This window comes from Apteryx rowi, unplaced genomic scaffold (assembly GCF_003343035.1).
Source record: "Apteryx rowi isolate R43461 unplaced genomic scaffold, aptRow1 scaffold_988, whole genome shotgun sequence".
Taxonomy (NCBI): Eukaryota; Metazoa; Chordata; class Aves; order Apterygiformes; family Apterygidae; genus Apteryx; species Apteryx rowi.
Genome location: NW_020451302.1, coordinates 33,473 through 44,150, shown reverse-complemented (window position 1 = coordinate 44,150; position 10,678 = coordinate 33,473). Strand labels below are relative to the sequence as shown.

The 10,678-nt window shown below is 68.1% G+C and overlaps 3 protein-coding genes across 3 annotated transcripts; 2 read left to right on the top strand and 1 right to left on the bottom strand.

Moving 5' to 3' along the window:
• The first annotated feature begins 223 nt into the window (after positions 1-223).
• CUNH8orf82 (chromosome unknown C8orf82 homolog) lies at positions 224-2,461 on the top strand. Its single transcript, XM_026055117.1, has 3 exons — positions 224-364; positions 1,209-1,257; positions 1,911-2,461. The coding sequence occupies exons 1-3, from the start codon at positions 224-226 to the stop codon at positions 2,360-2,362; spliced, it is 642 nt and encodes a 213-aa protein (XP_025910902.1). The 3' UTR covers positions 2,363-2,461.
• Positions 2,462-3,704: 1,243 nt separating this feature from the next.
• LOC112960648 lies at positions 3,705-6,172 on the top strand. The gene is made up of 2 exons (XM_026055119.1): positions 3,705-3,718; positions 4,774-6,172. The coding sequence occupies exon 2, from the start codon at positions 4,834-4,836 to the stop codon at positions 6,022-6,024; it is 1,191 nt and encodes a 396-aa protein (XP_025910904.1). The 5' UTR covers positions 3,705-3,718; positions 4,774-4,833; the 3' UTR covers positions 6,025-6,172.
• Positions 6,173-7,438: 1,266 nt separating this feature from the next.
• On the bottom strand, positions 7,439-10,568 carry LRRC14 (leucine rich repeat containing 14). The gene is made up of 3 exons (XM_026055120.1): positions 10,152-10,568; positions 8,905-9,546; positions 7,439-8,546 (listed from the first exon to the last, which is right to left on the bottom strand). The coding sequence occupies exons 1-3, from the start codon at positions 10,472-10,474 to the stop codon at positions 7,976-7,978; spliced, it is 1,536 nt and encodes a 511-aa protein (XP_025910905.1). The 5' UTR covers positions 10,475-10,568; the 3' UTR covers positions 7,439-7,975.
• Between the last annotated feature and the right edge of the window lie 110 nt (positions 10,569-10,678).

Sequence of the window (10,678 nt, the reverse complement as noted above, 5' to 3'; positions counted from 1 at the left end):
GGGGTGCGCTAGGGATCTATAGGGGATGTATAGGGGGCCTATGGGGCGCACTGGGGTCTATAGGGGATGCATAGGGGGTGTTTGGGGCCGGGTTCCCCCGGCGCCGGGAGGGAGCGGAGAGCGGGGGGGGACCAACCCCGCCCCTGCCCGCTCGGTTCCGCTTCCGGTGCGTCCCGGTGCCGCTTCCGCTTCCGGCGGGGTCCGGTGCCGCTTCCGGTTGCGGATGCGGGTGCCGGGGGCGCTGCGGCTGCGGTTGCGGCCCGGCGGCTGCGGGGCGGCGGGGCCCGGGCCCGGCTACCGGCAGGGGCAGAGCCCGGCGCCGCGCACCCGCGAGTACTTCTACTACATCGACCACCAGGGCCAGGTGCCGCCGCCCGCCCCGGGCCGCCCCGGAGGGAACCGAACCGAACCGGGCCGGGCCGGGCCCCCGCCGGGGCTCTGCGCCTTTTCGGCTCCCCCGCAGCGGGGAGTCGCCCCCGGCAGCCCGCGGCTCTCCCCCGGGTTGACCTGGCCTCCCCAGCCAGCCGGGGGCGCTGCGGGGTTTGGCAGCCGCCGACGGATCCGGCCCCCTCCCGCCCTCCGCTGCGTGTCGGCTCGGGAAACGCCTTCCCGAGCCCTCCGTGCTGCCCCGAAACCAGGCGAACGGGATGGCGAGGGCTCTGTCAGCGCCGAGGTCCGCAGGCCGCCCGGTGCCGAGCACGGAGCGTTAATTAAACGTCTTAGGGAGAGGAGATGCTGCCGCACGTCGCGCCTGGGGCTGCAAAGCGCCCCCGGTCCCGGTCCCCCTTCCCATCTGTCTGTGGCTCTCCCATCCATGAGCGTGACCTGATGATTTCTTTTTCCCCCGCTTTGAATTAGCCAGGAACTGAATTAACGATGAAGCAATCAGAACAGGGGGGACTGGGCATTGCAATTAGCGCTGAAGAAGTAGTTAGCGGCTGCCCAGGTGCATGGGCCTGACGTGTGTGTTAACGACCTCGGGGAACTGGAGCCTGGGATGCTGTCTTGCCGCGGGAGAGCCGGCGCGACGGGGTGGGGGTGGCCCGGCCCTGGCCGGGGAGGTCGACGAGGCGCTTGGGGGGGCTGGTAGCGACGGGGGAGCCGGCATCCCGGCGGGTTTGCACATGGCGAGAGCGCTGCTTGGAGCCCTCTCCCACAGCCGCTCTCCTGCCCGTCTCGACGCGCCTCTCTCTTGCTTTGCTTTGCAGCTTTTCTTGGACGACGCCAAAGTGAAGAACTTCATCACCTGCTTCAAAGGTAACGTCCCAGCCACGCATGGGCCCTCCGACTCCCCCAAGCCCCCTTTGGGATTTTATCTTCCTCCAGAGCCACGCTCGTCCCCTTTTCGTACGCTGCTTTTGAAAGCCTGCGCCTGTAATCCTTAATCGGGGTCTTAAAACCCCAGGGGCTGCTCTCTAGGGCTGGCTGTGGGGAGACGCCTCCTTCGCGGGCAGGCCTGGAGCTGGGCACGGGGGCGAGGGCAGGCGGTGGCATTGGCTGGTAAAGCCACGACACCTCTCTCTTCGTCTGCTGTCCCTTGATAATCGGCCCCAGCAGTCAGAGGCTGCAGCAAAGCCCCCGCTAAGTCCTAAATGGGGCCTTTGGGGGCTTTAAGACGCAGTGATATTTCCACCATTAGCCAAAAAACAGGATTTGGGCGATAGGCAGACGCCCATCGGCTCGGGGGTGAGTACGCTGCGCCGGAGAGGCAGATCGGGATGGCCCGAGGCCACGAACGGAGGGAGCTGGTGGGGCCGGGGTCCCACCGAAATAGCAGTTTTCCGCGGTTGGAGCGGCTCTGCCCTCCTGCGCTCGTGGGGCAGAGCGGCTGGGAGCCCTCGGGGGGCCGGGGCAGGCTGGCACCGCAGGAGCCGGCGCCGTGCCAATGCCGCTCTCTTTACTCTCCACAGACGTGAAGTTCCTCGCCTTCTTCTTCAAGCAGCTGCAGCTGAACCGCAGCGGGCGCTACGAGGCCGACTTCCCCTACGTCTCGCCCTGCGGCCGCGAGCACAACTTCGTCCGCTGCGACGACCGGCCCATCGTCTTCACCCAGCTGCTGCCCGGCCTGGGCGACGCCGAGGTGCTGTCCTACTGCGGCGGGGGCGACCGCCTCGTTGTGCCCTTTGAGCCGCCCCGGCTGGCCATGCTGCCCGAGAACGGGCGTCTCTACCACCCGGCGCCGGCCCGGGCGGGCGGCGTGGGGCTGGTGAAGTCGGCGCTGGCTTTCGAGTGGAGCCCCTGCTTCGAGTACCGCCAAGGCCCGGCACAGCCGCCCACCCACTTCACCTGGCGCGGCCGGTGCTACGACCTCACCAACGAACTGGTGCCCCTCATCCGCGCCGGCGCCGGCGGGACAAGCTGAGACAGAGACCGGTCGGCTCAGCCCGGCACCCCACGGCTCTCCCGGCGGCAGGGCAGGCGCTGTTCGTATGTGAACCACGCGTTTAAACTCTTAACTGTTCCCAGCGGATCCGTGCTGTTTTGTAGCCGCGCTGCCGACAACCCACTCCCCTGCGCCCGTGGCGGTGCCACACGCGTCACCTCTGCTCTGGCCCCAGCGGTCCCAGCCACGGCGCTGCCCGGCCCCCCGCCTCCGGGAAAGGCATTACGGAGGCGCAGGCTGCAAGTAGAGCAGCGCCGGGCCGCAGGGAGCCCGCAGAGGCGGCGGGCACCTCCGAGCCCCACGGAGCCGAGCAGGCACTGAGCACCTCAGGGCAGACGGTGGCTCGGTGAAGGTGAAGTGGGGTGCAGAGGAGGACGAGTCTCCCCCCGCTGTTGTGGCCCTGGCGGAGCCAAGGGACAAGCAGAGCGTTCGTGTAGCTCCTACCCATAAACAGAGCCGTGGCGAGGAGGGACCCCGGGCTCGAGCCCCCCAGGCAGTGGGGCTCGGGGTGCGCTCGGCCCCAGCGAAGGCAGGGCCCAGCCCTGCGCCCGGAGCTTGCAGCGCCCACCCCGGAGGACGGGGTGCTACCAGGGAGCAGGCTGGTCCTAGGATGCGGAAAAAACACGGGAGCGCGGGGAAAGTGGCAGCGCAGCGCGCAGGGCACAGCAGTGCGCAGGATTTGAGTTCCTCCCATCACCAGGGTTTGGGGTCCCCCAGTTTTGGGGTTCTCCTGTCATCCCCGGGTTTGAGGTCCCCCATCTTCCCTGGGTTTGGGGTCTCCCATTTTCTCCCGAGTTTCAGGTCCCCTGTGACTCAGGTCTGGGGTCCCTCATGTCCCCCGGGTTTGGGGTCCCCCCTTGACCCCGGATTTGGGGTCCACATGTTCCCCCCGTTTTGGTGTCCCCCACGACCCCGGGTTTGGGGTCCCCCGGGTTTGGGGGGTCCCCTGTGACCCCTGGTTTGGGGGTCTACCGGATTTGAGGTCCCCCATGACCCCGGATTTGGGGCCTCCCGGGTTTGGGATCCCCCATGTCCCCTGGGTTTGGGGGTCTCCTGGGTTTGGGGTCCCCCGTGACCCCGGGTTTGGGGGTCTCCCGGGTTTGGGGCCCCCGTGACCCCGGGTTTGGGGGTCTCCCGGGTTTGGGGTCCCCCGTGACCCCGCGTCGGGCCCCGCAGCGCCCCCCCCCCGCCCGCCGCGGCTCCCTCGTCGCCTGGCGACGCTCTGGCCTGGCCCCGCCCCTCGCTCGGTGGGCGGCGCGCTCCATGACGTCACTGGCGGGCGCCGCTCGGCTCCCGGAAGCGGCGGCAGGATGGCGGCGGGCGGCGCCCCCGCAGGTACCGCCGCGGTTGCCATGGGGACGGCGGGGGCCCCGGGCCGGGCCTGGGGCGGCGGATCGGGACCGGGGCCGGGGCCGGGACGGCGACAAGGAGGCGGGGGAGGGGTCCCCGCCGTGGGAGACCGGGGGGGCCTGAAGGGGGGAGGGGATCGGTCCCCGGGGGAGAGGAGTGGGATGAGGGACCCGCATCCGTGGGGACCGGGAGGAGAGGGATCCCCGTGCAGGGGGGGCAGAGGGGGATCGGGGCTCCTCCATCCATAGGAGATGAGGAGGGGGATCAGGCATCCACCTTTGGAGAGGGGACAGGAGGGGGGAGGGATGCCCCATCCATAGGAGACGAGGGGGATCAGGGATACCCATGCAGAGGGGGACGGGAGGGGGATCGGGGCTCCCCCATCCGTGGGAGACAAGGAGGGGGATCAGGGATCCTCCTTTGTGGGGGGGGGGGAACAATAGGGAGAAGGGTTGCCCCATCCATAGGAGATGAGGAGGGGGATCAGGGATCCCCTTTGGAGAGAAGACAGGAGCAGGGAGGGCTCCCCCATCCATGGGAGACGAGGAGGGGGATCAGGGATCCTCCTTTGGGGGGGAACAAGAGGGAGGAGGGATGCCCCATCCATAGGAGACGAGGAGGGGGATCAGGGATCCCCTTTGGAGAGGGGACAGGAGGGGGGAGATGAGGAGAAGCAGGAATGGCGTACGGATCCCCCATCCCGGGGGCAAGAGGGGGCAGGGCTCCCCTGTCCGTAGGAGACGAGGAGGGGGATCAGGGGTCCCCGTTTGGGGCCAGCGGTGCCCTGGCACTGGGGTCTGCCGGGGCTCGGGGCTGCTTTGGGGTGGGGGCTGCGGCCGTGGGGCTGCAGGGCTGAGATGGAGTCACCAGGGGGGCAGTTTCGGGGGGGGAGGACAGCTTGCGATGCCGGGAAGGGTTTTAGGGGGCTGTGACTGTTCGCTGGGGGCCGCGGGGCTCGAGCACAGCAGCGTCCCATGACGAAGCCCGGAAACCCTCTATCGGTCCCCGTGCGGCGAGTGAGGGGTCGCGTGTCCCCGCAGGTGCCCGCCGCCCCGGGCGCCCGGCCGAGCGCCGCTGATGCCCAGCGGGACGCAGCCGCAATGCCTCTGAAGAGGAAGCGCAGCCGGCAAGACCTCGCCGCCGCGCCACTGCCGCTGTGCCACGCCGCCGCTGAGGCCGGGGCCAGCTCACGGCACCGAACCTGTGCCCGCCTGCGCCGCCAAGCCCCGGCTCACTTCCCCTTCAGCCGCCTGCCCGAGGACTGCCAGCTCCACGTCTTCTCCTTCCTCTCGGAGGTGGAGAAGTGCACGGCGGCGCTGGTGTGCGGCGCCTGGAGCCGCCTGATCCGCACGGCGCGGCTCTGGCGGGTGGCCGACTTCACGCGGCTCGGGGCGCTGCAGCCGGGCGTGGACGTGGTGCTGGTGTCCGCCGGGGAGTTTGAGCGCTGGAAGGCCTGGGTGCACCGCTACGCCTTCCACCTGGCGTCGCGGCGCGCCAGCCCCCGCCTGCTGCGCGCCAGCTTCGACCTGGGCGACCACGACGCCAAGTGGGCCGAGTTCCTCTCGCGCTTCCTCGACAGCGTGCACTGCGGGGAGCTGCGCGAGCTGGAGCTCAACTGGACGCTCACCCACCTGGAGCCGCCTGACGTCCACCCGCCCGGCGCCTGCAGCATGGCCCAGGTGAGCCTGGCCAAGATGGACCAGGTGAGCCGCTTCCAGGCGCTGCTGGAGAAGCTGCTGGGGAAGGCGCCGGGGCTGGCGCGCGCCAAGCTGCCCTTCGACTGGTCGGCGCGCTCCGTCGCCACGCTCACCCGCTTCCAGCACCTCCACACCCTCGAGCTCAAGTACTTCTGGAGCTTCAAGGGCGTCTGTCCCGAGATCATGCGGGAGCTCACCCGGGCGCTGCCTCGCCTCAAGACGCTCGTCCTCCACGTGCTGGTGCCCGTCAAGGACCTGGGCATGTCCTACGCCCTGGAGTCGCGCTCCCTGGAGTACCTGGACGTGTCGCAGAGCCGGGGGCTGGTGTTCTGCCGCCTCGACCTGCCCGCCCTGCGCGCCCTGCGGGTCAAGAAGACGGTCCGCGGCATTATCCTGAACCGGAGGACGCGGCTGGCGCTGCAGAGCCGCTGGAGCTGCCTCTACAGCCTGCTCCGTGCCGGCACCCCCAACCTCCGCGTCTTCAACAACCAGCCGCTGCTGCCTCACTGGCGGGAGCAGCCGTACAAGGAGCTGGACGCGCTGCTGCTCCAGTCCTGCTACTGCACCCAGCACTCGGACACGTGGCTGCTGTAGAGAGGCGGACGGGAGCCAGGCCAGGTGCTGGCCGCCACCGCGGCACCCGGGCCGGCTCTCGTGGGCGCGGGGCAGGCGGTGCCGCAGCCCCGCGGCGCCGGGGACGGGGTCGGTGCGGCTGCTTTGCTGCTGGCGTGGAGTAAAGTGGTTTGGCACCGCTCAGTTCGGCTTCTGCGTGCGCGCCCCGGCGCGGGAAGGGCTCTCGCGGGCGGCAGGACGGCACGCGGCCCCCGAGCGCACAGCTGCGGTGGAGCCCCGGCCCGGCGTTCCCGAGGGGCACGGAAGGGGCTGCTGCTCGGGGGCAGTGTGACACGGGCCCCCTTTCTGGAACGGGCAGGACCTGCCGGGCATCGCGGCTCCGGGGGGACGGGCTGCTCCCGTGCGTCTCCCCTGTTCAGGGACGAGAAGGGGGCCAATTCGGGGAAGGCAGATTAAGACCCCCCGCTACACGCGGCGTTCGTCCCTGAACGCGCTCCTCACGCACGTCTTAAACCGGTGCCGTCAGGAGAGGGTTTGGGGCAGCAGATTCGGCGGTTCAGGGCTGTTTATCCCGGTTAATAACGCTGTTGACGCGGCCCCGGGGGAATTTCAGGCTTCCGGGGAGGAGCAGGAGCGTTTCCAAACCCCTGTGTGGCGCCGGTGCTGCACGCACCTGGAGCCAGCTGCATCTCCCGAGGGAGACGGGTCGCCGGCAGCTCCCGTCTCCAGAAACGCCGTCGCTCACAGCAGCAAACGCTCCTGCCCGGCTGCCCACGCGGCCTGGTGGGACAGCGGCGACAGCGGGAGCAGGGATGCGGGCTCGCAACATCCGGGCTCGGCACCGGCTCGCTGGGTCCCCAACGTCTCTAGTGAGTGCTCCGAGATACCAGGCCACGAGGCCACTTCTCCAGCAGAGACATCTCTGCCCGCTGCATTCCCGGGCCAGCGCAGGAGACCGGGCCACTGCGGCCGTCAGCCGCAGTTCTCCTCACTCCCCGCAAAGCGGACGCCACAGATGGGGGGGTTGGAGGGCTGCATCACTGTTTTGCCTCCGGCACTGACCCCGGCACAGCCCGGGCCGAATCCACGGGCTCCCGTCTCCCCTGCAGCTCTGCCCTGTCCCTTGGGACTATCCGGCCTGGGGTGGGGGGGCAGGGATTTCCCTGGACAGCATTCGCCACGGCACGGTGCCACCTCGCAAAGCCACGGTACGGTTTCCGCTGGCGTCTCAGCTGTGTTTTACAACCAGCACCGTTTTACTCGCCGCCTCCACCGCCGCTCTCGTCGCCCTTCGTGCCCGCGCCCTTCACCGGCGCTCGCAACGCTGCCGCCTCGAGAGCTGCAAGCGGCCGCAATTTAAGCGCGCGTCCAACAACGTTAATCCCCCGCTAAGCGGGGCCCGAACACCGCGCTCCGCGTACCCAGCACACCGTCCTGCTGACACAAAGCACCGGCAGCTTTTATTACGTTTGGCGTCGCCGCTCCGCCACGGCACCCTGAGGCCACAGCCAAGGCCGGTGACACGGTGACAGCAGCAAAAGGAGCAGCCCGGGAAGGGCGCAGCGTCCGGCCAGAACGCGACGCAGGGGGAAGCGGCTGCGCTCGGACGCTCCCAGGGGCACGAGAGCCTCTCGGGTGCCCCCCCAGCACAGGGAGCGAAACGTGGGCTGTAGCCGGCAGGTTCAGGGAGGCGGGAAGGGAATGGAAAAGCACCAAACTTTGGGAGGCAGCAACTGCGCCGTCTGCGGTGGACCACGGCCAGAAGGCCTTCATCCGGCTGCCTGAATTGTCCACGGCCAAGGAGGAGAAGGAAGTGAGAGCTTCCACCATACGCCGTGCACTAAACGCTGTTAAAAAACGTGTACAAACGTATTATTGCTGCACGCGCCAAACAGCGGAAGGCAGGACGTTAGAAACATCCGGCCCGGCTGACCACGACGCGTTTCCCCCTCCGTCGCCGGTTTGTGGCGAGCTACAAGTTGAAATAGTCCAGGGTGCTGTGCCTGCAAAGGTTCGTCGTCCAGACGGCATCAGCCCTGCCGGAGCTCAGCAGCATCTGCTGCAGCTCGGCGCTCACCCTGGAGAACCGCTCCTCGTCCACGGAGCCGTTCAAGAGGCTGGAGGAGGAGGGAGGCCAGGGCAAGTCCTCGGCGTAGCAGTCCACGGGGTAGGGGTAAATGACCAGCCGCAAGTCCGCGAGGGCCGCGGTCCTCTGCAGCAAGTTCTTGAGCCCCTGCGTGGAGAGCGGGTTGCCGAAGACGCCCAGGTAGCGGAGGCAGGAGCAGCGGCACAGCGCTGGGAGCAGCGCTTCCAGGTGCGCGTCCGTCAGGCGGCACTCCATGATGTCCAGGTGGAGCAGGGAGGACGAGGCCTCTCTCAGAAGGTGCTGGAAGGGCTGAAGGAGGGAGTCGGAGAGGTTGTTACCGCTCAGGTCCAGTTTCTTCAGCGCCGGGGTGTGGAGGCTTTGGGACAGGTAGCTGAGGTCGTTGGGGAGAAGGTAGCAGAAGGCAAGCTCGAGGCTCTCCAGGGGACCCTGGAGATCGCTGTGGGAGAGAAATGTTATAACCACGAGACCCTGGAAGCTGTTGTAGCAGCGGGTAGGAGCTAGAAATCACACGGGTTGAAAAATCCAAGCTAGCAGGGGGCTCCGGCCAAACTAACACTTGCTTCGAGTGATTAGGCGAGGACCGTTCCTATGGTCATCAAACGCCTGCATGCACGTAGACCTGCACTAGGGAACGGCAGCGCGACGGCCAAGCTCACGCGTGAGCAGGCTGCAACAGATCCTAGCAAGCGAATTGAGACATGTAAAACCCCCAGGTCCCCCAAAAGAGCAAGCTGTGAGGCGTTCAGAGCCGAAACAGCCCTTGGCCGCCCGCCTCTGCCGTACCAGGAACTTACCCAAGAAGTTGCCTTAGTTTTCCCGAAAGCCTGGAGGAACCCAAATTCAGCTCCTTCAGGCGCGACAGTCTACCGAGCTGAGCGGCGAAGTAATGGAGGCTTCCCTCCATGCCCGCCGAGAGGCGCCGCACGTCGATGTTGCTGTAGGGCAGCTTCAGGCTGACGAGGTTGGTGAACTTGGCCATGTGCGGGAGGACCACCCTGAGGCCCGAGAGCCCCAGGTTGTTGAAGCGCAGGTCCACCTGCCGCACGCTGGCAGGGTCCAGGAACTCCAGCAAGCCCACGGTGCTGGCGATGGAGAGCTCCTCCGCCCGGAAATCCCGGCACTTGAGCCGCAGGGCGCTGTGAGCGTTGCCCTGCAGGGCGTCCTTCAGGACCCCGTAGGACGTGCTGTTGACGAAGAGATCCACGCGGACCTCCACGGAAACGGGCCGCGGGGGCGGCAGGGCCACCAAGCTGCTGTACGGGCCCTTCCTCCGCTTGGAGGTGCGCTTGATGCACTTGCTCTGGTGCTTGGAGACGTCGATGCAGGCTTTGGCCAGCGTCACGGTCCTGGACCACAGGCTCATGCTCTCCGGGCCGTGGTCTATGCCGTCATCCTGAAGGCCCGTCATGTCCAGCACCTGCAGGCACTGCCTCTTGCTGGGCGAACGCAAGAAAGAAATGAACGTGTAAGCAGAGAAATCGGGTCGAAGCGACATCGAGTCACACCGTGCCGCCAGCTCCTGCTGAGCACCGGGCCGGGAAGCAGCGCCCCAGGGGATGGTTGTGACTGGAAGGGACTCGCTCTGGCCCCGAGGTGGGGTAACAGCTACGGAGGGCAACCTGGACACTGAACTGCTCTCTGAGCCCTTTGCATAGCCTAAGGGCCCCTCCTTGCTCACGCCTTCCCGATGCACAAAATGACCCCGGCATAAACCCGCGGCTCCCTCCCGCCGCCTCCCACCTCGCAGAGTAAAGCGGCCGTCCTAGACGGAGAGGTGCCCAACGTGGGAGCACGCAGAGCGCTTAACCCAAGGACGAGCATCGCCGCTTCCGTCTCCAGGAGAGGGATGTAACTCGCCCCCGTCCCCAGGCTGGGAGAGGCTCGGGGGTCCCTGCTCCGCGCCCCGTTCCCCTCGCTCCCACAACAGGGACCCGGCTGCTCTTGGGGCTGTCAACAACCCTGGGGAGCATCAAACCAAGCGCAGGCCCCTGAGGCGGACGGGGCTGGAGCTCGCTGCTGAAGACGCGTCGCCTTCCCGCACCTCGGGCCGCGGTGGCGGTCCTCCATCGCATCGTTGAGGTAGGCCACGACGCCGAGGATGACGGTCTGCACGCAGAGCTTGCTGGGCTTCTCCTGGAGGAGCGGGCGGTCGCAGTGCCGGCACTTGCGCAGCAGCTTCTGGAAGCTGAGGACGGGGAAGGGCCAGGTCCGCACCAGGTCCTGCAGCAGCAGCGTCCTCTTGTCGACGAAGGCCGCCTTGAAGAGGACGGGGTAGAGCTCCTTGGGGAGGAAGTCCAGCGTGGCGCGCGCGGCGGCGTGGTGGCCCGCCAGCTTCTGGGCGCAGAGGAAGACGAGGGAGTGCATGGCGCCGGCGGGCGCTCGGCTGCGAGGGAGGAGAGGCGGCCGGTGAGGGGCACGCGGGTTCGGGGCAGCGCGCCGAGGGGATCCCCCCACACACACACACATCCCGTGGGGTGGGGGGGGCACCCACACCCCCCCCACCCTGCGCCCAGGGGAGAGGGGCTCAGCCTGCGACGCAGGGGCAGCCCCACAGCAGCCCCCTAACCC

Coding starts and splice junctions, on each gene's coding strand:
- CUNH8orf82 (XM_026055117.1), top strand. CDS start 224: ATGCGGGTGCCGGGGGCGCTGCGGCTGCGGTTGCGGCCCGGCGGCTGC. Junction 365..1,208: donor ACATCGACCACCAGGGCCAG/GTGCCGCCGCCC, acceptor TTTGCTTTGCAG/CTTTTCTTGGACGACGCCAA. Junction 1,258..1,910: donor CTTCATCACCTGCTTCAAAG/GTAACGTCCCAG, acceptor TACTCTCCACAG/ACGTGAAGTTCCTCGCCTTC.
- LOC112960648 (XM_026055119.1), top strand. CDS start 4,834: ATGCCTCTGAAGAGGAAGCGCAGCCGGCAAGACCTCGCCGCCGCGCCA.
- LRRC14 (XM_026055120.1), bottom strand. CDS start 10,474: ATGCACTCCCTCGTCTTCCTCTGCGCCCAGAAGCTGGCGGGCCACCAC. Junction 9,547..10,151: donor GACCGCCACCGCGGCCCGAG/GTGCGGGAAGGC, acceptor GCGTTCGCCCAG/CAAGAGGCAGTGCCTGCAGG. Junction 8,547..8,904: donor AAACTAAGGCAACTTCTTGG/GTAAGTTCCTGG, acceptor TCTCTCCCACAG/CGATCTCCAGGGTCCCCTGG.